Source organism: Pempheris klunzingeri, chromosome 3 (genome assembly GCF_042242105.1).
Source record: "Pempheris klunzingeri isolate RE-2024b chromosome 3, fPemKlu1.hap1, whole genome shotgun sequence".
Taxonomy (NCBI): domain Eukaryota; kingdom Metazoa; phylum Chordata; class Actinopteri; order Acropomatiformes; family Pempheridae; genus Pempheris; species Pempheris klunzingeri.
The window spans coordinates 17,422,347-17,449,402 of record NC_092014.1 but is presented as its reverse complement, the minus strand read 5'-3'; the positions used below and the strand labels follow the sequence as shown (position 1 = coordinate 17,449,402).

The 27,056-nt window shown below is 40.5% G+C and overlaps 1 protein-coding gene across 1 annotated transcript in view; it reads right to left on the bottom strand.

The window, feature by feature from the left end:
* LOC139198853 (alpha-1,6-mannosylglycoprotein 6-beta-N-acetylglucosaminyltransferase B-like) overlaps positions 1-27,056 on the bottom strand; it is a 102,099-nt gene that overhangs the window by 3,621 nt on the left and 71,422 nt on the right. Inside the window, exons 9-15 of the mRNA XM_070827818.1 lie at positions 16,027-16,158; positions 7,638-7,771; positions 6,418-6,548; positions 5,582-5,587; positions 3,330-3,488; positions 2,960-3,106; positions 2,365-2,481 (exon numbers count right to left, since the gene is read on the bottom strand). Of these exons, the coding sequence (XP_070683919.1) occupies positions 2,365-2,481; positions 2,960-3,106; positions 3,330-3,488; positions 5,582-5,587; positions 6,418-6,548; positions 7,638-7,771; positions 16,027-16,158 (826 nt within the window). The remainder of the gene's footprint in view (positions 1-2,364; positions 2,482-2,959; positions 3,107-3,329; positions 3,489-5,581; positions 5,588-6,417; positions 6,549-7,637; positions 7,772-16,026; positions 16,159-27,056) is intronic.

Here is a 27,056-nt window from a genome sequence, read left to right as displayed (position 1 = left end):
CAGATAGGAGGAATTGACACACAAGCTTCCTGCTGTAACAATCTACTGCATGGAACACAGCCCCCCTTTCTTTTTTAGCTTTACTTAACCAGACTTAGAATTTGAGCACATTTACATTTACAGGACCAGATTTGGGACTAAGAGGAATTTTCTTATTGAGACAGTATTTGTTAAGGCGGTTTACAAAATTTCCACAAACCAAATATATTCCACTTTTCTTAAAAAATATTTTGAAAAAAAAATCTTTCGCACGTGGTTTTCTAATAATCAAAATACCAATGTAACTGCAGCATGGAATACTGAACCATGACTTCTCCATAAAATTGTGCAATGGTCTTCCACTGAGACTAACAGGTCAGACAGATGAAGGGAGAAAGGTTGAAGGACGTAAACAGAAAAATGCAGAGACAGAAAGAAGAAACGGAGAAAGGAGAGGGAATAACAAAACCAAGGATGAGGAAAAAAGAAAGAGATGAAGAACGGATTTATTGGAACATGCAGACTTGTCAGCCAGCCAGAGATTGCTTTGTCCTGCATGACTGAACACGAGCCTCTGCCACACACACACACACACACACACACACACACGCGAGTGGACACAGTGTGTATCTGTTGTATGTTTGAGTGTGTGTGTGTGTGTGTGTTGAAGTCATTGACTCTAATGTCTATGTAAAGCTCTGTGTGCTGATATACCTGATCTGTGCAATTTCATTGTCTCTCCAATTGTGTTTGTGTTTGGATAAATGCAAGGAGAATAGTATCTGCCTGTGTGTGTGTGTGTGTGTGTGTGTGTGTGTGCTGGAGCATTGTGCCTCCAGTGAAGGGTGAAGGGGTCCATCAGCTCTCTCTCAGTGGTCTAACAGTGCAGATGGAGACAGAGCAGTCAGCCAGTGCTGCTGAACTGTAGCTTGTCTGACAACATTGACATGACGCAGAGATGAGAGAACACACAACACACACAGCCATCACCTTTCCTCTACTCTCCATGCAAACTACTTCTAATCTGCAAAAGGCGCAGACTATTACAGAACGTTTGAAGGATCAAGCAGACGGCTGTCTTCCTCCTTCATATGATCCCCTCAGTGCTCTTCATGCGGTAGAGATGGATGTTGAAACGTTACTGTGGCCCGATTTATCTATGAAACATGATGGACGTTGGATAGACGATGGAATTAGCTAGATGGCTGAAATCGAATGAAATTGTGCCAATGCCGTGTCATGACTCATGTGATGGCATTTGGCAGCAGGATCATGTCCAGGGAGCATAATTTCTTTAGCTGTAAATATCACTTTGTCAGATCTAAAAATAAACTACTGGACAGCGAGGTGCTGTAACCGAGTCTCTTACTGGCTTTGTGTTTGCACACTTTTTTCAACAATACCTGCGTGGCCACAATGTGGCAATGCTTTCTCTGTAGACAATTAAGGCAACGTGCAGAATAGTGATCCACCACTCATTCAAGTCAAGTGTCAGTTTCATGCACATGACTTCAATCTTAACTTTTTAAAATCGTATTGAGATTGAGATATAAGAGATTTACGTGGTTATTTTAGAGTGCAAAATGTGTCAGTTCCATTTTAATGAGAACAGAAAGCTTCGGAAACCATGCAGACGTTTAATCGATCAGGATCTCACACTCACTCTCGATCTCTCCTTTCCTCTATATGCATGCATGTTCAAAATATTCTTTCCATTTCATTTTCTCCCCCTTTGTTGTGCTTTCCAGAAAGATTTAATCTTCCCAGTTGACTCCTTAATTAACCTCTCTCCCACTCTTGGCAGTTCCTAGCCTCCTCCTGCTCGCTATCAGCCCACATTTCCTGCGTAGAAAAGTTCAGCACTCTGCAATATCAGACTGCTACCTACATACTGGCAAAGTTGCTCTGGAAAGCTCCACTGTCGCAGAGCTGCAGGATCAAAGTTTAGATAGCCTTTATCAAGTTCAACATGAGGTCCAGTATTTTACTGTAACTCCATCACGGCTAACTGATGCAAAAAATAAAAAGAACAGAACAGGACGTCTATAAATTTAATCTGAGTGAAAGAACAGTGTGATTAATTACCACAACTATGAATGCATATAGAATTGTATTCTTTATTATTATTGTTTACATTTTATCTCAAGCCAAAGACTAGTTAAAAAGCAAAACATTTGTGCTTTTACATTTTATGTTTTTTCCCATACCCCTGAAACCTGCTCAAAAATCCCAGCCAGCCCCCAGTAGTTATATTCACTTCAACAACAATAATTTCATCAGATATCAGTGTAAAACGTTTAGTCCCTTTTACTTAAAGAGAAGCTGAGTGGATAGAAAAGGTTTTTCTATTTCAATTTAACATCATTGCGCAGTGGATAAAAGTACCTTGGTCTTCATGATTTCCCTGATGGCAGCGTCAAACTCCAGGGAGTTGTTGTAGTCTACTGTCATGACGTGAGGTCTGCCAATGTACTGCTCTGCGTACGGGTGCTGGGAGGACACCTACAGAAAACACATGCAGGGCAAATAGTCAGAGTTCTACATGTCTAAAATAAATGTCTTAGAAAGAACGGCTTATTGTAGTGAGTTCGATCATTTTGCTTGTCCTCTTGACAAATTCTCTAGTGTGGCACATTTAGAGCAAAGCAAGCATGTCAACTATTTGTAGCATTTTTAAGATGTTCTTCTTAGGGCTATAACGACCTCGCTGGGCCAGAAGAATGTGTTGCAAGAATTTCTCCAAAGTTGCATGCTCAATCATTAGGAGCAACAGAGATCTTGTTGAAGTAGGAACATCGTGTTCCATCCTCTGATCACCCACTAGCATAAGCTGTCTGCACCTACAGTTTGTGCCAGTTTTTTTAAAGGATCTACTGTTGAATCAAGTTACTTGGCAACTTGACTGGTGGTGAAAACTGCAGAAGCCAAAATATTCTCATCATTTACTGATGGTGGGGAGTCATGAACGTAATGAGCCTACCTCTCTAGAAGTTGGCTTCCCTCTGAAGAACTCATGATTGAGTGAGCTGTGAGGTGGGTGGAACTTGGGCTGCAGGAAGATGCACCCATTAGCTATCGCTTCCAGAGGAGCTGGGCCTTCGTAGGGGAAACCAAAGCCAATGAAGAGCTAGAAAAACAATCAGGGGTGTTAGTGTTGTAGATCAGTTATTGGATTTTATTGTGTGTGTATTCCAAAATCAGTTTCTCGAGAAGCACGCTGTGTAAGCCCGTGAGGAAGACAGAAGTGAAGCTGCAGACGAGCAATCTGTGCGCATTCACAATGACAGCAGCAGTGAGAATTCAGCAGATAAAGTGCGTGCATAAGTAAAATTTTCTCTCCAGTGTCTTGCCTTGGCCTTGCGCAGCAGCTGCTGCAGTTCATGCTGGGGCAGCAGACCGTGGTTCTTTACGAAGGCTGGGACCTCCGGAGGTCTCTGGGTCTCATAGTACACTGTGCCGTGGACCTCCATGTACCTGTGGAGAATCTGCAGGAAACCTTCCTTACCCTGCTGGGAGAGGAGGGGAAAAAGATGGGTTGGTGAGATTGAGAGTGAAGGGTGAGGAGAGGAGGGCGTAAGGAAAAAGGCTGTGTAAGGAAAGAACAGCAAAGAATGTAATTGAAGAATTTGTCTCCAAGTACAGTATGTTGTCTCTGATCTTTATGTGAGATGTCTGCTGTCGGTGTGCGTAGCTGTCAGCCTTTGATGTCACTATATTTGTCGAGTAAAATGTATGCTTCTCTCAAAAGACACCATCCATAGTGGTTACATCTTAAGAAACACGTTTTACATATGAACAGTCACATTTGCAATTCAGGCCAATTTTATAGAGATTTCCATCTACGCAGAAGTGAAACAGGAAACAGGAAAACACCTAAACATTTCCCTCCTCCTTCACTTGGAAAACAATAAAACCAGTATGTATTTAGAAGGCCTTTTGCCATCTACTGTAACAGAGCTGTGTTTTTTTTGGTGGGTATAAATGTCCCTCCAGAAAAACAAGACCTACTGAAGGAGACTTGGGGAGATAAAGAGGCTGTCAATGGTAAACAAAACATTCTCTGTCTAATCTCTGAGCAACTCTCTGCTCGTGTAACCAATCCCCTGTTTTTCCTTACCGTTTTTGATCTGTGAGACACTATTGGATACATATATATATATATATATATATATATATATATATATATATATAACTGTGCCCGGCTTATTTTATTATCTAGTGACAGGCTTTCTTGCTCGTGGATTAAAATTGACCCTGAGATGCAGAATCCAGTTTGCCTTAGTATTAGAAGTAAAAGAATATCATGTATTTATGAAATCAATGGGTTATTTTAGTGAAAGGAAAAATACTTTTAGAATAGAAAAATAAAATGTGATTGAAGTCACTGCAGCATTCAGCAGATAGTGATCTCCTTTACTAAATGATTGTGCTGGATCATGTGTGGTTGTGACAGGTGTGATAAAGTACTACTTTCACTTACTCATAGCTATGTATTCATCCCTGCTTATTTTTCTAAAGAATATTAGCATTGTACTCTGCTGTGAGAAAGGGGCACACTTTCAAAGTCAAGGTTGAGCATGATGACTGGGAGAACAAAAACCAACCACCATCAGTTAACAACCAAAACTGAATCATGTGAATGGAGCGTAACCCTGGGCCAGAGTATTGACTCGCTGCCTGGTGTTAAGCAGCTTACTGTGTCCCTGTACTATGGTGTGGCCCCCCGCAGCCGTAATTGGAGGCTGTAGCGATCGATAGCTTCCTCTGTGAGGATTTTCCCAGCCAATTAGGAGATTAGCTCAAGCGCTAAGTGCAGCAGACAACATGAATTAGCAGAAGGAGAAACACAGGCATGGAAGAGTGCAGATTTCATGACCTGCACTTGCAGCATCTCTCTCTCTCTCTCTCTCTCTCTCTCTCTCTCTCTCTCTCTCTATGCTTGTGTACGTGAGTGTGTGTGTGTGTCTGCCCAAGCTAACTCTATCAACATGCATTAAATTAAGACTCTTAATACATATGTTCAAGCTGCGGAGGGTTTTATCCCTCACCTCATTTCAAATTATGTAGATTTATGAAAATGCAGGTTTGCGGGACATGTGGAGTTCAATTTGCACAGCATGTTGGAAGGGCAAAAGCAAAAAAAAAACATATTTCACTCTTGGTACACTTGTCAATCTGGCCACTATGTTGACAAAAACAGACTTCTTATTTGAAGCCAGCGAAGCACAAAATGATGAAGTACTAAGTTTAAATAAGATGGGAGCCACTTGAGGTGCTACAACACAAAACCTCCATCCTTTAAATGACTGATGTGACAGTCATTGTTCTTTCTGACAAATAAGAGGATAAAAAGTTAATAATCACTGTTATACAAAAAACTCTTAAAGAGTGAAGGCTGTCTCTTTGAATGCTGCTCTGGATTTGAGCGTACTTGTTAATTTGTTGAAGTGGCCTCTCATTCCTCACTTTATGTATGTGTTTGTATAAGTGCTTGTGAGTGTATTCCTTGTCATTTTAATAGCTCAGAGTGATGTTTCGTATATGCACGGGCTGTGGAATGGACATAACAGGAATGTGCGGCATGTGTGGCATACGCTCTTACCTGAAGCTGATAACCACCCATTTGGATACAGCACAAAAGAAAGAAGGACAGAAAGGAAGAGAGAGAGAGCGAGAGACAGAGAGTGAGAGGAAAATAAAGCATAGTTAGACAATAATAATGGGGAAAACAGAGAAGAGAGAGGAGACAAAAATTACACATTACTGTACAGCTTTTGTAGATTAGGGTATTGTACTTTTATACCAACCCCCCACCCTCCCCTTCGGTGCTTGTCTCTTTCACAAGCCACAACTATAAAGAAATCCAGGGAATTGTACAGACAGATGGTGGAAAATTATGGCAGCAAACAAGATCTTTATAATCATTTTAACAATTGAGTCACAACTGTGTTCCTCTGCAGTATGCAGTGGGACAAGCAGACCGCTTTTGAGAAGAAAATTGCCTGTAAATTAAAGCTGTACAATTGTGTATATAGAGCCACATGAAGCTGAGCTGTAATGGTGCACACAGTGGGGGGGTGTGCAAAATGCTGTCATTGGATTTTTCTGTTAACACTGCAGTATATTGTTGGGGGTATTGTGCTTGTGTGTGATAGTCTGCATGTATCGGCACTAAAAGATACTGGCGTGTGAAGAATTCCATTCTTTAACCTGTTGTACAAACTCATCCATTTAACAAAGCGACTGCCATGAATGTGTGTGTTTGTGAGATGTTTTTATGTGAACACCTGCAAGCGTGTGTGCATCAGTGTATGTGTAAGCGCACGTGATTATATATGTGCACATTTTTGATGTATTTGCTGTTGTTACTTTGTCGCCGTCCAGGGAATTAATTTATTTTGTGCGCAGAGACATTGAAGAGTGATTAGTTGTCTGTACCTTCCACATGCTGGCCTCTTTCCCATACACCACAGCCATGTTGTTGACTTTGTTCTGCTGGATGTTCCTCTTCTCCGTCTCGTTCAGCTCTTCCGAAACGAAGCCCATGAATGAGTTGTCTGGTGTGTGGGCTGAATGTGTGAGTGTGTGTGTGTGTGTGTGATAGGGAAAGTCAGAATAGTAGTAAAGAGGGACAGACAACAGACAATACAAAAAGAGAGAAAGAAAGTTTCATTGTGAGTGAGAGAAAGAGAAGAAAGAGAAAAAGAACACTGCATCTTTGTGTGCTTCAGTTCAATTGCTAAGTGAGAGTGATTATTGGCTCCCTAAGTATTATAAATAGGGATTGTCATAAAGCCAGCTGCTGTAATGTGAGATGTTTCTGGCAGTACTAAGATGTACTGAAATGGGTTTTCGAGTACTGACTTTCAGCTTACATTGTCAAAACCAACAATCCTCATGATTTTATAGCTATTTACTATTATGACATTACCAACTCAGATTTATTGCTCCCTCACAAGTGTGAAGCAGTTGATAAAGGTTGAGTCAGCCGTAACAGCTTAGGACAGTGCGAAACGTGGGCGTCTACAGCAGGCCACATATTGACGTTGTGATGAACCTGCTGTTGAGCGCCAAACTATCGCTGAAAGGGCATGGCACTGTTGAGAACTGAATGCGAGGGCAGAAGACGAGTAAGGCAGTCAGTGTTTCAGTCAGGAGCGGTGAGTGACAACAACGCAGGCTTTGAAAACAGCAGATCATATCGTGTAGCATGAAACAGAAACAGAAAAAGAAATAAAGAACAGATACAGCTTGAAGGGACGCTAGAAGCTGTGGTAGTGCTGAAAATAGCTGCATTAGACACATTACTCCAAATTAATGTGAACAAGCAGCCAGACCTGTCAAAGAAAGTGAAAACATTGAATTGGAATCATTTTATCATTGTTAGAATGACTGTCAAAACTGATGATAGACCTGTGTGTGTGTGTGTGTGTGTGTGTGTGTGTGTGTGTGTGTGTGTTCAGCTCTGACACTGATGTCTTGAAGTTATAAAATACAAATCATTAAATTGTTGGTGTTTAAAGATATGAGGGCATGTCTGAAAGTGTTTATGCATACTATTTATAATGTGATACACAAATCGACATTATTAGTTCTGTAAAACAACCATCAGTACACCAACAGTACGTATAGTGTATTAAAAGTGGTTTTGTTCTTACGGAACATGGTCATGTACTGCCTGGCGTTGAGGTTCCAGTAGCCCCAGTTGGTCCGGTAGCCGTGCAGCGTTGCGTACTCCTCATGATTGTAAGCTGGCTCCGTCCCAAACGTGTCAATCACTCTGATATGACATCTGCAAATACACAGAACAACCAGTTTAAAGCAGTTTTCCTATTAATGCCCATGTGCAAAAGTGTAAGGAAAACTTTTTAAAAACATTTTTAGGCCTTTGTTTAAAAGCAGAATATAAACTGCCCCCCCCACGGCTGCTTTAAAAATACATTGTCATGTTCTTTTAAGTGTTCATGTTTTATCAGCAACCATAAGTCCATTAATGACATCGATAACTTAGTTTCAATCATTTACAATGACTTGTCTTCATGACTTCTGAACACATTTATAAACCTGCTTGTGAATGATTTGTACGTGTGTATAAAGAGTTAAAAAATGCCATCCACATAAATACAAATGATGCATCTTCATCATGACCTCTGCACATTTGTACTATATTTGCACTACAATATTGCACTACATAAATGCACCACACCTACCTCCACTGTATATACTGTTATTATGAGTACTTATATTGTTCTTGTTCTTATTGTTGTAGTTTATTTCTTAATTTTTTTACTGTACACAGAGAGATAAGAGTCAAATTCCTTGTTTGCTTGTACAAACTTGGCCAATAAAGTTGATTCTGATTCTGATTCTGATGAATATTTACTTATGAAGGATATTCAGACCAACACTACATAACGTTACCTCTTTTGTGCGCCACTTTATCTCTTTCTTATTTCTATGGAGTTTTCTAATGATTTCACTTGCATTAATTGTCACTGACACATTTTCTTCGGTGCAGCTGAGAAAAGGAGAGTCTGTATCACAACATTATCATTTCTTTTCTGAGCTTGGTGATCTCAGACTAATCTGAGTTCAGCCTCACTTGCAGGATATACATGAAGGTGCTGTTATTATTGTGCATGAGCACAAACTGTATGCAAGCACAAATATCTCTCACACTTTAAAGATAGTAAATCTTTAAAGAATGGTATAAACCATTCTATTTCCAGTTTTGACAAGAGTCTTCTAAAACAGCACAACACTGTAACAACACTTAGCACAATAGCAAAAACAATAGTACATATCTGCAGGTCTGTCAAAAGTCAAAAAACAAATGTTCACAATGGAGTAGAAAAATAATTGGAAAAAATAATTACGGCAACAAGCAGTTTTGCCTACAAGTTGCCAACTGCAGTGTGTGAGGTTTGATAGGAACACACACACACAAAAAATCACTTTGAGGTTTAGAGGTTTGGAGTTGTGATAGGGCACTGATAGGGTTTCCAGGTGAACGCTTAGTAGCACAGCACTGAAGCACTGAGGCTGTGAATCAGCGCACATAACACAATGACACACACACACACACACACACACACACAGAGCTCACTGTGTCCTTGTCTATACCAGTGAGTGTGTTCAATCTGGCCAGTCTGTGAGCTCAGGGGGATTAACAAGAGCTAAAGGTGGCAGAGTCTAGAGCTCTGAGACTCTTCCCTGGCAGATAACTCTGTGTGTGTGTGTGTGTGTGTGTGTGTGTGTGTGTGTAAAAGAGTCCAGTAACATTCTTCATCAAAAAAGCCACTTAACCATTTCCTGGCATGCCATTGGTCTTGTAGCTGTACACAGTTATCTATTTTCACATATTTAGATATCTTGGAAGAGCAACAGTCTGTAATTCTCCTTTCATTGGAGCCACTTTGCCACAACCTTGCCTTCTTCATGTATCTTAGTTGGTGATTTTAATGACCACAGATAAATATGTAATTAGAGATTGGTACAGCAATAATGATAGTTTTAAAGGTCCTGGTACACTGGTAAAATGATTTATCATCCATTTAATGATGACTTAAGATACAGTTAGAAAATTACTTGATTGTGTTTGGCCTGTCCTCTTATTATTGGACACTTATAATAGAGCTGGCAGAAGTCAGGACCACGATAGATACTATGTGACAAACAGAACTGTGAAATGATAATACTACTAAATTGCATATTTGCATATTAATATTAAACATTTAAAGATATCTGTGCTGTCTGTCTTAAAATAGAAATAGAATTGCAAACAAAAAGCCACAAAAAGTTAGCCTACCAGTGCCATCAGCTGTCTGCGTCGCATGACTCTCGCCTTTCATGTCATAGTGGTCTGATCAAACAGGTCTGCAGCAAACACCTTACTCAAATACAACATGTTATGTTGTGATTCTGCTTTATGGTCTACTGAAGCTGCTCTCAGTTGGGGAAATTGGTTCACTGTCTACTTGAAAATGGATTTCTTACTATGTACTTTTTGAAATTGGTGCAAAGGGTGTAGTCAGAGACAAGCCTCTGCACTTTGATTCTTACACACTGACAGCTATAGAAATTATTATTACATTCTGTAAGGGATGAGATTGCTGGATGAGATGTCATGTTTTCTTTATGTGAGGCACTTAATAGTGCTGAGGTGTTGCTGTGATTTTTTCTTTCTTTGTACAACTCCTCTGCTAATGCATTGGCAAGTCTTGTGTTTCTGCGACTTACAAGCAAGATAAAAAATTGCTGGATCTCTAACCTTCAGTGTTCACAATTGATTTTGTAGAGCAGCATTTAGACAACTGCTGTACTTAAAAACAAGGTCATTGGGTGATTGTTCCAGGAGATTTAAATGTAGAAAAAAATATATACCTAAGGGTATTCCAATTTTGTTTGATACACGGTGACACTCCAATCTTGCGTGACACCTCTCAGATATTTCTGTCAATGACTGCAGTGATTTATGTTGGAAAGGAGCTCATAAAAACAGGTTCATGTACAAAATAAAGTAAAAAACTTGCATTTATCTGTGCATCCTTATTTCGAGGCACTAAGGATGAAATGCAGCCAAAAATATTGTCTTGCCTGTTTCTCAAGGCCATAGAAAGCTGACAATAAATTATTAATAACAAATGTTCGTTTCACTTGTCTCTGCCCTGTCTGCCTTCCTCCCTCTCTCGAACCTGCTCTATCACATATCGCCAGCTCTGAAATGGTGAAAATGTTTCTGCCCCTAGATAAGAGGCCCCAAAGGGAGGGAAAAAAGAAGAAGTGGAAGAAGAGGGGATAAGCGGAGTAGTAGCTGAGCTGAATATCTATTGGGAGATCAGAGTATGGGGCTAATCTGGGTTAAATGGCTGCTCAGCAAGGCTCAACAGTCCTCTGGGTGAGGGGAATATGGCAGGGTGGTGTTGTCACCTACAGTTTCAGCTTTAGCTGCGGGTAGTAAGAGGAACCTGGATTTCATAGCACAACAGACACTTTAAACTTTTAATTTGAAGGTGTCACGCTTTATATAAATACAACCGCCCTTCAGCTACATACTAAAGCCTGTTTTAAATGAAAAATATGGATACACACTGTGATGCTTATCTGTATGAATTCACAGTTCCTCAGACGTGCATAATATTTGGCTTGTGACACTACAGCAAGTAAGTAAACAACATATGTTTTAAATTGGAGGGAATTGTAGCAACAAACAACATTGGTATGAGCATCAGTCACCAGAGTAATGATGACAAGTGTCAGGCTATAATGGTCGCGCTGTAAACCTGTATGAATATATTTGGAGTCACTTAATAAGTCAATTAGTAGGTAGCTGGTAGCCAAGCAGCTAATGAATGAGCCAGTGACTGTAAAGCATCCTTTCATCATTTGTCTGGTTCCTGAATGTCAACAAGTCAAAGGAGCTGATAGTGGACTTCACCAGGATGCCCAACAGGCGTTACTTCCTATTAGGGCCAACAGCAACTCAGTGGAGACGTGAAAAACAAACGGTGATTGACATAATTGAGGATCACACGTGGACAACACAGGCTGACAGCCTGGTTAAGAAGGCACGCCAGAGACTTTACCACCTCAAACATCTGAGGGATTTTAGAGTCCCCCCCCCTGGCATTTTTAGGATCTTTTACAAATGAGATTATCCTGACACTGGTTGGGGATCAGCATCATGCAGAACTGGATGGGCATTTATTCTTATTTCTTAACTTGAATTTGAACTTGATATTCTTAATATTTTTTTTTAATTTCTTTTAATTGCTTGTTATTTTTGCACTTGCTAGTAACATTTTGTATATAATAATAAAATAATAATTTCTATTACGCAATCCAGACCATGGCGATGCATCATAGCTTGTATAATGATATATGCTACAAATGAGGATTGAATTGATTTATGAAACAGCAGATGCCAATCAGCTGATACAAGCATGACAATAAGGCTCTCTCCGAACTAACGCTGTGCTTCATTCAGTTTAGACCTCAGATAACCCTCTTTTCTGATGACCAAGCTTGATGACACTTGCATTTAAGGAAGTGGTGGTTTCAGCTACACCTATCTGATTCTCACTCCAGCAGTGCACCACACACACATCAACACGTGACAGCATACCTCCACTTCGACTGCAAAACTTGTCAATAATTTTTGGGTTGGCCCTCTGCCTGATTAAAATGGCACAGTCCCAATGTTAAAGCATTTTTTTTTTTTTGCCAGCTCAGTCTGTGCTTCAGGTCGAGTGCTTGTCCAAACACATTGGAGGAGATTTGTTGGCCATTTGGCTGTCAGCGCAGCGTTCGTACTGTAAGACGCCTACATCAGTACGCCACACCTAATGCAGTGGTAATGTGAGACATGCCAGATGTACCTTTACTGCTTGAGTGAAAGCATTGCACTGCAGTTATCTGCTGATAGTGCCAGTTTACTGCTGTCAACCCTGTTGACACCGCTGTCCTTCTCTCTCTCTCTCTGTTTTTACATGTCACTCTCTTTCCTTTGTTTGCTTACAGATGAGGAAAAAGCATCTGAAGCCTTAGAGAAACTGCATGACAAAGCTCTGCTCACCACACAGACCTTTATGCATAATTTAAATGGAATGAAATTATGTGTGCTCAAATGTTTCTGTTTATTAATGTTATTTGGTAGTAAACTTTCATAGTTTTGAACTGGACCATGTGTCCATTGTGTGTATTAACTGTGTATGTATAAGTACACATTACTATAGAGTATTAATATATATCAATACATTATCATGAAGCAGAGACAGAGCGACAATTAACAAACAGTTTTGAATTAAAATACAACTAACATTTGTTAGTACTAGGTGTACATTAATTAGGTCATGATTTGTCACCATTTGGATTTTCTGTCACCAAAAGAAAAAATAATCACAATACAGTACTTCATTAATGACTGCACATTTGCTGCAGCATTTTAAGTGACATCTGTGTGGATAATTATCTTTAACACAGTAGTTACACCTCAGGATATGTGGTAATCTTAGTGTTAAACAGCTTGTGTGACACACAAGTATTACAATTTCTTTAAAATGGCCATGTAGTCTTACAGGTTCTTCTTTCAAATAATGCTGTCTACCTTTACCTTAGTAACTTTCTTTCTCTCAAAGTGCAGGGGATTATAGATATTAATTATCAGCAGAGCTGTTGCAGTGTTGTCAAAGGGCCTAAAGGTTGTGCCCTTGATTAACAGACTACAGTAGATGTTCTTTTGTTGTATGTGTTCTCAGACTAATGAAACCCTTTGAAACTAAAGTGAGTACTCTCTACCACAACAACTCTGCCATAATAAAAAAAAAAAAATCAGCTGCTGATACCTGTATGAAACTTGCTCTTTTGCTTGCTAAAATATGTCTAAATTGAAATTGATTTGTCCCCAAAGAGTCAGTGGGCAGTTCAGCTCCTCTAACTCCTTTTGTGTCTTAGTAAGGAGTTTTTTGTTTGTTTGTTTGCATGCTTTCTTCCCCTGGATATCTTCCCCCAGTCTGCCTCTATCAGAGCCGTAAATTCAGCATGCAGAGGAAATCAATATGCTAGTCCTATTATCAGATGAGTGGGTGTGATTTAAGACTGTCTCCTATCGGCTTTCAGCATCTTTAACAGCAGCACACATGCAAGGATACACTTTTGCATGCACGCGCAGAGACATGAAATCACGCAAACCCAACAACACACCCCACAGGACAGCACCATGTTGTCCAGGCATAATAAATGAATGTGGATGTCGGTGGGAACATAAAACAAAAGTAATTAAAGGGAGCTGAAGGGCCCCAAAGCTCAGAGCACTTGATTAATGATGCCTTTCAGCACACAGGGCTCAACTAGACTGGTCTAATCTGACGAGGTGTGAGAGAGAGAGAGAGAGAGAGAGAGAGAGAGAGAGAGAGAGAGAGAGAGAGAGAGAGAGAGAGAGAGAGAGAGAGAAAAATGAATACTGTTGCTATGTCATTGACCTGTCCTAACCCTCTGGAAGATAGTGAAATTGTTGGGTTAAGATAAATGGATGGAGAGGTTAGGCACAAATACCTGATGGGGAAATACAGAAAGAAATACAGTTTTCTTGCTTTACTGTTGATGAATACAAATTATTGGTGTATGTTCCATATGATACACCTGGCTTTGGTGCGAAAAGCTTTCAATTCCACAAAGTATTTAATATCCTGGGCATTCTTCTTCATATGTTTGCAATCACGGAAGCGCATCCTCTCCCGAAAGTGAGGATAGATGTTTCTCGTTCCATCTGCACTGCTGAACGTTGGCCGCAAGCTTGTGGTCGAACAAAAGGCAGCCTTTTGCAAACACTAACAGTCACGTTCTGTTAGGGAAAGCAGAAATCAAGACTGTACACATTAATGACGGGGTGGAGAAATGCTGATCTCAGCAAGCAATTAGGTGCTGACTGCTGGCTGACTGCAGACTGGCATCTTGTCTGAGGGAACTGTGGGGGTTTTGTGTGTGTGTGTGTGTGTGTGTGTGTGTGTGTGTGTGTGTGTGTGTGTGTGTGTGTGTGTGAGAGAGAGAGCAAAACAGGTTGTGTGCTTGGAAAATAGCTCCCAAGCCCACCTGTAATGCTTTCACTCCCTCATAATTGGATTTTAAAAATACATGGAGCAGCCCTTTATGTGTGTGTTGACTCCTGACACTTTGCACTCTACTGTTTTTGTGGTACGTCTCTTTCCTCGTTTGTTGCCATCTCTCCACACAAATCTTCATTATTTTATCTCTTCCTTCCTTTCTTCCTCTCTGTTTCACTTTCATTTAGCCTCCTACTCACATGTGCCCTCTCATCTTTTCTATTTCATTGTTGCTTCTTTTTGCTGGAAAGAAGAACAAGAAAAGTTGAATGGCAATTGCTGCCATTGCGTACAGGGGTTAGACAAACATGCCAATTGATTGGACCAGGAATGATGAGAGAGGGGCAGAAGAGGGTGGCTGCAAGCTGTTTTTAAGGGGCTGGAAAGGACAAGGCTCAAGCTGGACCTTTAATTTTATGTGTTTCTGAGGCAACAACATGAGGGACAACATAAGGGCGTGCATTGCGGTGCTCTGCAGGGCTGCAAAGCTGTTATTATATTAGAGCAAATGCACTTTAAATTCTTGTTTTGGATATTACTTCGCTGTTTTGATGCCTTGGTCTCATGACTGTCATGGCCTACTTTCCAAGTTGCTCTATCTTTGTGGCAATGCCAAAAGCCATTAAGCACAAAAAAAGCTCTCAGTCTGTCTCTCTTCAACATTGCTCTAATCTTTTCGTCTTTCTCGTGAGGCAAGTCTTCTGTTTTTTTGCTGTCTTCCTGTCTATTTGTCTTTCTGCGTTTAATCACCACCCTCCTGTGAGTGCATTATAAACAACAGCGACAATAAGCTGTGGGAAGAGGGTTTGATTGGAAATTGGTGCACGCGTGAACTGATGTTTATGTGTATATATAAGTGTTTATGTGTGTTTGTTTGTTTGTGTGTGTGCGTGGTATGGGGGTGGGTGATTGGTACATGTGTGCCAAGTGTCTGCATGTTGAGTTGTCAATATCTCATATGCCTCCAATCTTGTTCTACATGTGATATTTATCTTACTCCTGCTGCGAAGAGAATTGGTGCATGACAGGTGGTGCATTGCCCGTTTGTGTATGTGAGTGTATTGTATGCTGTGAAGTTTCTCCATTATTTAACAACATGCAACAATGTGTGCTTGACATATTGTGCTTTTCAAGGTTTTGAGCTAAAGGGAGATGAATGGTTAGTGGGAGACACCATGTGTATATGTCTGTCTGACAGAAAGAGTGCAGACAGAGCGTGTGAATTTAACAAGCTAAATGAGTTACAGTCAGACATCTGGAAAGAGACATGTACACCTTATTACAAACAATGATTAATCCATAAACACAGCCAATAAAGCTATGCACCTGCCTGGAAAATTGCTGTCACACACACGCACGCACACACACAACATGCACAAATAAAGCTGCACACGCATACGGTGAGAAAACAGAACCATACACACAAAGCCAAAGCTCATCCACTAACTTGTGTTTCTTGAGTGAGAGCCCCATGTGTTGCTTCATCTGCTGTAGGCCATGGTAGTCAGTGTAGATGAGGTCAAAGGGCAGCGGGCCAGTCAGTGGGCAACTGCCTCTGCCTGGGGGCACACCGAGGAACCTGCAACACACACACACACAAATACACACACATGGTTTATACAAGCAGAAAAATATGTCAGAGAGACAAGAAAGAAGGTTCACTCCAAAGATGTGAGCACATGGACTGCAAATCAGCCTGCTGAGCCACCAGTGCATCTGAGCATTTATTATTAACCTGGACAAAAACATTTAGGTTTTGTTATAGAAAAAGAGCAGTGTTAGCTGGGAGTAAAATGTGTTAACCGACAGTGAGAGTGCAGAGGGTTTTGGTGTTATTTTGTGTTATTAATGTTACATCCATTTATTATGAAAAACCGTCCAATATTATTGTCTTTTTGCAAGGATGTTTTCAAAAATTGCTTCTTCACATAATGGTACAGGTGAACCAAAGAGGACACGAGACTACCCGCCTATGCCACGTGTAAGCCAAAGCTCTAATACAGAGCTGATTTCAGTCCAGCCAGACGCAGCAGCTAATTGGCATGAGTGGAAGCCTACACTCCACATGGTCAGTAATTACTATCTCTGTGCAGCAATCAGGTCCAGGCCATTTTTGCAGAATATTTCTTTTAGCTATAGTGACATGGTTAGAGTGCTTTATTATAATATAGATATCAGAAGTGATACTGTAACAATTTGTCTTAAGTTTGAAGGTTTGAAAAGGAGTGATGTATTTTAAATGCACTGAATTTTTATGGACTATGCAGCGATAAGACAATAATCAGCCCATTCTCTCTCTTTTTGTTGCTCTTGTAATTATGACCCTTTTCTGCTTTAAAAAGCAATAGGCTAGCGTTGAATTTGCTTACTGTTGTACTGTTGTATAAAACAATGCGTTTTAAGTATTGTAGTAATAGTTATATTACAGTGATGTAAAATGTCCAACATTATCCCAATAATGTGTCACAGTATTTAGTATGACATCATTATGTACTGTACGGTGACATCGCATGCACTTAAACCTGACCACATGGTACAGTTTAATTAATTGGTACGTTTTTGGACGGATTGTCATGAAATTTGGTTCAGTCATTCATATCACCTTCAGGATGGATTCTAATCACTTTGGTGATCTTCTGACTCTACACTAGTGCCATCATCAGGTCAGAATTAGAATTTGTGCAATACCCTGGTTAATAACCTGATAAAAGTAATGACAATCCCATCAGCCTCAGCTGTACTTTGCATTAGGCCTAACTAGCATGTTTGCATACTAACCTCCATACATCCATTGTCTATACCGCCTATCCTGGATAGGGGGGGGCTGACCCCAGGTTCAAACCTGGATTCTTGCTGTGAGGCAACAGAGCTAACCACCACACCACCATGCTGCCTGTTAAACTGAAATGATAAACATGGTAAACATACTTGCTAAACATTAGCATCTGAGCATGCCGTGCGTAAGCCTCACAGGGCTGCCAGCATGTCTTGAGACTCGTAGTCTCGTTACACAGTGGTCTCCAGGTGAACATGGCAATTTTACGAGCAGGAAGTCAGATGTACTTATTTGAATTTCAAGGGCTTAAACATCTACAAATGTTACACAATGTCAGTTGTGAAAACAAAGAGTGCTGAATTACACACTCACATCAGCAGAAAAACTGAACGCTTAGCATGAGCAATGATAGCTGAATAGACAAAGAACACCAGCTACAGAGACTAAGCTCCATCAGCAGAAAAATCCTGTTTGATTGACACTTGATCTCTGAGAAGTGGAGAAGTGCAGACGCCACAGCAATGAGATCTGAGTGCAAAATTTGGAATTTTCATTTTCTGAAAAAATCTGCCACTTTAAGAAATCAAAGCCCCAAACCCTGGAGCTGTTACGCTCAACCTGCTGAGCTACACAGCAACACAAGTTAGAGAAACAGACTGTGTAGATGGCAGTATGAGGCCAGAGATGAAGCACAGCATGAGGAGTAATTTGAGCAAAAATGAACTGCAGTTGCCACAGTTGAGGGAATTCTTTGCATTGTGTGCCAAAATGACAAAGCATGTCCTTCAAAAAACTTTAGGTGACTGTATGACGAAGTAAGCCAACAAGCGGAGGCTGTTTCCATCTCCCCTGCTTTGGGTTCCATATCAAAGTTAAAAATCTAATTCCCTTGAGTGAGGCAAAAAACTAAAACAGTGTTTTGACTGAAAACTGAATTAAAAGTGTGTTTGTTGATCAGATAGTATCGTATGGGTAATGTTGAGTTCAATCAAAGTCGAGCCAGGGAACACCGGGGAGGCCTTTGGCAAAACTTAATTCAAACAAACAGGATGAAAGAGCTGAATGTGCAATGACCTGGCTGAGTTGGACCTTACAGCAGCAGCATCAACAACAGGAGAGAGAGAGAGAGAGAGAGAGAGAGAGAGAGAGAGAGAGAGAGAGAGAGAGACAGAGATGGTCGTTGGTGGGTGGGTGTGTTGGGTAGGCTGGAGGGATGTTGAGGTTGTGTGTGTGACTGTGTGTGCTTGTGTGTATATGACCCATAGTGCCGTGTTGTGAGATCCAAATGCCTGTTTGTCTGTCTAGTGATACATATATTCCGGCCACTTCCCATAAGTCTCCTTTGATTACAACAAGACCTTCAAGACACAAACACACACACACACGCACGCACACACACGCACACACCAGTACAAACCAAAGGGGAGAAGAGATATTATTTCTAAGTGTGTGGTGTGCTTCGCCCAGTTTCACATCCTTGTTTGACTCAGTTTCAACTCATTGATCGACTGAGGGCCTCTGTTACCGTGCCGACAGACCTGCTATTGGATATTTGACCCGTGAGTGGTCTGCTAGCTCTTACTTAGCTCTTATTTCTGTGACAGATGAGGCCAAAGGCTAATGGAAGACTGTAATGTAATTCGTACCCCCAGTGAATTTCATCTAGCTATGCTAGTTTTACATTGGAGTCTTTTTGGCTGCACTGCTCATCCGAAGGGTCATTTGATAGTGTTGTGAGGCAGCACTAACAGAAGCTCTGTTGGCAGCTGCTAACCACCACCAGACATCAGGGAAAACACCCGGAAAGAAGAGCTGGATGTGATGATTGAAGTGAAAAATGGGGGAAAATGGAAAAATGTGGCACTTATTGTTAACCAACAACTGCAGCATGTCATTTCTCCACATAGGATGTGGGTAATGGGGTGTGTTTAACTGGTATACTAAGGTCAAGAATGAATTTCTAATATCAAGCAGCAGGAAGTGGTAAGCCTATGAATACATTAGTTATCCACATTTCTCAGTATCTATAAAAACCAAAACAAATTAAGATGTTATTATTCCACAATTATTTCCATTAAATTCAAATTTCCTATGTAGACACAACTAAAATGATCTAGAAATGCATAGCTGAAATCCGTATTAATTATGCAGATTTTTCTCAAATTAGGAAAATAAATTGTTGCTACTTCTTTCCATGGAGTAGAACTCATAATATCTAACAAAAACATACTTTTATTACTGTTAGAAGGTTTTTCTCATGTAACATGATTCTGTAGGAACTTGTGTCATACATAGTATATATGTTACTCTCAAGTCAGGACACTACTCTTCCGACTCCGCTTTGTCTGGACAACTGGTTGTTCTAAGGAAAGATCAAGTCCATCTTGGGACATGCTCTCATGTATCTGAAACCAGATATAGTTTGTAGAATCCTATATATGTGGTAGCTTTACTCTGTATTCCTTAGTCTCATCTATGCCTGTGATGTTGGACTCCGAGCTCGTACACCTACATAAACTTCTTGAATGAATCTTGGACTCCTCTCTTTATTGCTACAACCACAGAAAAGCATCCCTACAATTATGTATCTTATTAAAGGTACATTTTTAAAGGACAGTTTCACATTTTTCACGTCTGTCTTCAAAAAAATACTCAGTATTGTATTAAGATAGACTTGGAAAATTGAGAGTCTATCCTTTAAGTGTATTCACAAAAGGTTTCCACGTCTGTTACATTTCAATTAGTAGCGTTTGATGGAACTCTTCCGTCACAACTGTAATGGTGGCTGTGTCTGAGCATTTTAGAAGCTAGCCGACCTCTGTGGTTTCTAAGCCATGTAACACATTATGGGATTGCATGATGGGATTTCAAGTGTGCACTCTGCCTGGAGTGTGGTGCCCCTCATTAGTCTTGTTTCCATTAAAGACACAATGCCTTCCTCCATCCTTATAGATAATGGAGAGCTCTCATATTTGTAAAGAGGCCTCTTCAAAGATCCCATTCAATGAGAATCAATCATGGGGAAAAGGTAAACTTTCTGCAGCATTATTTAGACTTGTTACACAAGTTTTATAGAAATATATGTCTCAGGGCCTAAAACCAGACTTCTTAACTTAAAAATGTGGGAAACTACACTGATGCAGCCAAAGCAAAACTAAAACTAAAGTTATCAAGACAGACAGAAAATAAAGAAAGACAGACGTAATGTGTCAAGCTCAACACACCCCAGCAAAACACAAGCAGCTCCTCGGTTCTTAATTTTTCATCATGTCTCTCATTCTTCTCCCCAATCCTTCTCTTTTGGCAGCTATTCAGTTTTAGAATATCAGCCAAGAGTGAGAATAATTTGCTTATTTTTTAAATGGTCAAAATGTTTCTCTCTTGTGTTAAGGAACAGGAGGACGACGGAGGACAATTTTGCTGATGAAACTATGCTGAATACCTGCATGACCTCTGGATGGGATATTTTTAAAAACTCAACTGAACCAGCTGTCCATTACATTCACCCTTTGATAGAGGTTGGTACAGTCTTAACACCTCGTATAGGACACTTAAATGGCATCCAACTAAATCTGGATGTACAGCTAATCAGACACACTGTCCATGAATTGGAAACAGACAACAAAAAAACAGTTTGTGTTTATGGGAAGGTGATCAATAAAGTTAAGTTATAGTAAATGTTCTTGATTCCGAATTTATAATTATTCATTTAATCATTCATCAAAACATTTTCAATATCAGCATCATATGTACATATTCAGCCTCCACAAGCTGTGTCTGTTTAATATCCAGTCCTCAATGAGCATTCAGACTGTTATTATTCTAGTCTAAAGTGAAAACCAGAGTTGCAGTTCAGCAAAGTTTGATTCAGATACATTTGCAATACTGGCACTGTTTGCTGCATTTCTTTTCCACGTATTCAGAATCTGGCATAATTTTAAAGGGATTACATGAAATTGGGGCTTTGGAAAATTATCTATATTTTGCAAATGTCTATTTTAAAAAATGCTTAATTTGACTGAAGAAGTCAGTCTGCAAAGCACACACAAATAACTGTGTCAAACTCGATAAAATGAGACCTTATAACTCAAATCCAATTGGGTGGTTGGGTTAGCTTCTGAAACATACGGAATAGAGTCATACAGCACTTTGTGTTTTAATTTTACACATAAGCACATTACTGTACATGTATGAATGCTGACATGCAGAAAAGACCCTATTCAGAAATTCGAAACAGACATCAGTAACACACACACACACACACACACACACACAGTTAGGATGGCAGCCATCCCAGAGCCAGTTCCAGGGCCACACAGGAGTCCAATTATCCAAGGTTCTCTTGTCTCCTGGCTGGCATCTAGTCAACGAGCCCTCACACACACACACACACACACACACACACACACACACACACACACACACACACACACACACACACACACACACACACACACACACACACACACACACACACACACACACACACACACACACACACACACACACACTGAAATACCATAAGAATACATGAGTGAGGGAGGGCAGGAGAACAGCACACCAATTAATGATTCCTTGTCATCTATTTGTTCTAAAGAGTATTCAGAACCTACAGTAGACAGTAAATTCTGCTTCAAGAAACCACTGTTCACATAGTTAGCAGCAGTAGTGCAAAACCTAAGTGGTGCTAATGCATTTCTCAACAGTGTACCACAATTTGAGAGCAACATGGCATCGTCCAGAGCTCATGAACCATTTTCGTTTCAAGAGTAATGCCCACGGTTGACAGGACTGACTAAAACTGACTACATTGGAAATACAAGGACATCTGTAGAAGGTGGCAAAAAGGAGTTATTTCGGTGCCATCATTATTCAAACTGAAGCGCTTTGGTTGTTACACAAGAAGACAACTCTGGCGGGAGGTGCCTGTTTGCAGCTGTGATGTTCAGTCTGCACTCAAACACAGACCTTCAAATGTAACGAGTTCATTACGGCCAGATGATATTTGAATATTACTGTTGACATTGTTATCGTTCATAAAATTGTGTTGTTCTACTCAACACTTGAAAGAATATTCTTTTTTTTAACAACATAAGATGAAGCAGAAGTTATGTGTTTCATTTGTGACTTTTTTCCACATTTGTCATTTTGCAATATAAAGTAGACTGACACGGGCAAATGCACTCTCATGATGGTACTTTCACCCACATGAAACACCCTCAGACTTGACATTCCTTTCCTTCTCTGTCTGTTATCATCCGTCTCATATTTAAAGCAGCTTTAAAAAGTTCACTCTTTGCTCATTCAGTATGAACAATCAATACAGTCTCAGTTAAATGGTGTATGCATGTTCTTTCAATTTTTGTGTGTGTGTTTGTGTGTGTGTTACTAGTTATGTCTTCCTGTGCATGCTGCTATACAGCTATTCCGTTCAATACCAAATTACTGTATTGATCTCCTGAGGAGCAATTTAGCAGGGTGTTATTAGACGCACAAAAGCACAAAATGAGCAATAACACACAGTACTTGTGGAGAGCTGTCACTTTGCCCACAGGTCTTTATTGTATACGCTGTGTGTAGTGAGTGTGTGTCTTGGTCAGATGGTGCATATAGATATTGTATTCTTACTCACTCTTGCTCCTTGGTCTGTACTCTGCTCTCATTGTGTTAGCAGATGCACAGGCCTGTTATGCCTCTCTGTCCAGTTCTGTGTGTGTGTGTGTGTGTGTTTTGTGTGCCACCTCACGTGTCACTGTGTGGTGAAGACATTCCTCTCAGCAGGCAGCACTGAGCGAACAGATCCATACTAGCCACAGGGAGGTGTTTGTGTATTGTGGGAATGTATGTGTGTATGTGTGTGTAAGAGAGTTCTCATGCTTTTGCACTTAATTGAAGAGTCTGTGATTTGGGTATGTGTGTGTGTGTGTGTGTGTGTGTTTGTCTGCATGAGACAAAAGTTGAAGGGCATTGCAATCAGTGCTGTCAGCTAATGTCATCCCCACTGTCCAGGCTGACAGGGGGTGAGCAGGGGTCAGCAGTGAGAAGAGGATGGAAGCAGCTGAGACTGTGACAGACTGTGACTGTGGCACTGCACAGAGAGAGTGTGTGTGTGTCTTTGTGTGTTTCCCACCATAATATGATACAGATCAGGATCCAGATCAAATTGAGATTTAGCTGAGCACTGGTTCACTTCATATTTACTGTGCTTACGCTCCATCCAAAGACAAACAATATACTCTGGTACCCAGAGCTTTGTATTACATTAACTACATTGTGTCTATGCCAATTTTCCTCAACTCCCTTCTCTCCTGCGTGAATCAATGTGATGAAAATGTTTTTACATTAAAAGAAAACACTTTATTTTAATCACATTATTGTTTTCACATTTTTATTTTATTGTTCAAGCAAGTACCAGGCCATCCAAAATTCTTAATCCGTTTTGGAAACAATTTGAATGAAGCGTTTTCACTTCATAATAACAATTGAATGTCTTATTTTTTTTGTTTTGATGTCTTATCTGGTTGACAGAGATTAATCTACACAGGTTTTATGGATACAGGAGAAAGTTAATCAGTCCTCACTCTGCTGAGAAAGAATACAATTTAGAAAACAAGATGGTAATAAGATCTATTTCCATAGAGTCCAAGAGTGGTCAAGCCAAGAGAGCATATTATATATTAATAATTATTAATATTAATAATTGTGTACAATGTTTATTAGAATTTGTTTTGCAGATTTGGGCAAAAAACTTGAAAATGGCAAATGTAGACTTGGTGAGCAAAATGTGTACAGGATCACAACCTAACTGGTTATCAACAATTTCAAAGAGGGGCTCTTTAGAAATCGAATAGTGAAACCAAAAAAATCTTAGTCCTACATGTCATGAAAATGTTGCGTTGCTGTTGCATAAGGTAACATCAAAAAGTTTCTGCCTTAAAACTTGCAGAGTTGAATTTGAGTAAAAAGTTTATCACCGTGACATGATGACAAAATTGCGTAACACCAGCTTGATCCTCTTATGTGTGGACCTTGGAGGCAGCTGTAGGCAGTATAGTACTCCCATTCTAGGAAGACAAGTCTACTTTACATGTCAAGAAGTTTCCTCAGTACTGTGAGAGTGTGTGTATGTGGTGGCAGTATTAAAAATTTCTGTCTTAAAAAGTAAATAATGTTGTAAAAAACACATCATTATTCCTCAGCTCAATCAAATGATAGTTGGGCACACGCACACACACACCCACCCACACACCGCACACAGCATAATCAAACAGTGAAACATCCATGTAATCAGCGGCTTCCACATCCGCCTCTGATTACACCCAGGGGATGGCAATTTGTACGCGTGTTGGCAAAGTTTCTCTTACTTGAAATACACACACATGCACAACCACACACACACACACAAGCAGATACGAACATACCGTTCGACACAATCTTTTCCCCGTGCAGTGAAACACACATACATATACAGCAGTGCTAGAAGCAGCTGACAGGCCCCAGTTATCAGCCTAGGCAGGGTGCACTAGATAAGGAGCTGCGAGGCATCATAAACACCAATACAGGGGGAGAGAGAGAGAGAGAGAGAGAGAGAGAGAAAGAGAGAGAGGGAGGGATGAATCTGAGATGAAAGAAAGGAGGAGGAAAAAATTCAACACTCCTGTCAGTGATAATAAAATTCTCAGATGAAGAGCCCCGGTGCACAGAGGGAGAATTAGAGATGCAGGCGAGGAAGACAGAGAGAAAGATGGGGGAGCAAGGTGAAAGGAGATATCACGAGTTGGTCGCAAGGGGCGGGTAGTCTATAGTCATGGGGAGAGAGACAGAGAGAGAGAGAGAAAGCAAAGAAGAGGGGGCAAGAAGAGAAAAAGCCATCATGTAATGTAAGTCAAAAAGATTAAGATGCTCAAACTAGTAAAAAAGGGATTCAGGAATGGAGGAGTATCGGTCTCTGAGAGAGGAAGAGTGTGTGTGTGTGTGTGTGTGTGTGTGTGAGAGAGAGAGACAGAGAGAGACAGAGAGAGATAGTGAGAGAAAGATAGAGATAGAGATAGAGTTATACAATAAAGTGATAATAAGAATGAAAAATAAACCTCCGCAACCTCCAAGGTCTGACTTTGGTCTCCGGTGAAAATGTGAATTTCCAGATAACACACACACACACACACACACACTGCATATGCACCCTTTGCTAATAAAGCCAGCTCAAACCAGCTCATGCTTTGTCTCCCAAGACGTCAGGTGGTCTGCTCTTTTCCTCTCCGTCAGCAACTTTTGATCTAATCCCACTAAATCAAGAAGAATAAGAGTCGGCATTGGCTGTGACGGTGAAAGTCGAGGGAATAAAAACACACAGACGGATACACACAGCGAGACCACACAGCACACACAGCACACACAGCACACACACGTATGAAAATACATATGGTGGGATATGGGTGTAAATAGATACTTTGGCAGATGCATATCATTATGCTCTCACACATGGTGCAGATCAGATAAATCCACTTTGCAATCTGCCACCGGCACTCAGGGAGGGATGAAACAGAAGTGGAGTGCCAGTCAAGTGTTACAGCAGGCAGATGCCATTCGCTCAAGTGTGGAGTGAACACACGTATATGGATGAATGTGTAGGAACAAACACTCACAAATCATCTGAAGTCAAGTGGACGTGTGGATGCAAGTGCCATCCCACATCCAACCACACATACACACACACACACACACACACACACACACACACAGAGCGTATATGCACTCAGCGTATTCAAGTGAACTCATTAGTATTACCCAGCTGACAGGGCAGAGCACCAACTGAACTAATTTTTATCGATGTGTGTTATAGACCATTAACCCTCTGAAGCTGCACTCAGCTGCCTGAATTGAGCTCAAGCTCACACCTGAAATTAGACTTTCAAACCCACACTGCCACTAGTAAAAAGACTTTTCAAACAGTCAAACCAGTCAAACGACGAGAGCAAACCTCTCACCTCATGCCTAACTAACACACACAAGAAGTTTGCTGTGTTGTTTCATTCTGTAACTATCACTCAGACTTGACAAGTGTTAATTAGGAAGTTGTTTGTTCACACATAGAGCTGACATGACTCTGAGGCAGCCATCCCAAAGTACCACAAGTCTTAAATCTGATGGGGTGGAAAGAAGTGACACGGAGTTAAAGCAACACTTTAAATGTTGTTGCATGCAGAATTTTCAGACTGTGCCCTCATGAAAACATAAGGTGACAGCATTCGTCGTTTCAGCAAAGTCCCCCAAAACAACATTTGCTTGCTTTGTTTTTTTTGCTTTTTACTTGCACAAACAGTACACAAACTGAGGTAGCGACATACAGTACATAGGACAGGGACGTAAATATAGACAAAACAAAACTAGGAAACAAACATACCCATATATATATATATATATATATATATATATACCCCACCAAAAAGAAAGAGGAATGTATTGGGGTATTTAATTGGGAGAACATGCTCAGGACATCAGAAGTGACACAAGAAGCCAAGTGTTACAGTGACACATGCCCTTATAAAAAATGGCTAGGAGATGGAAGAGCTGCAATGTTTGCTCAGACTCTGCATGAGATCTCAGCTCAGGTCTTGTGTAGGGTCAACGGCAAAACCTTAAGATACTAAGTAATAAAAACAAAAGTGGTGGAGCTTATGTGGGACATAGATGTAATGGAC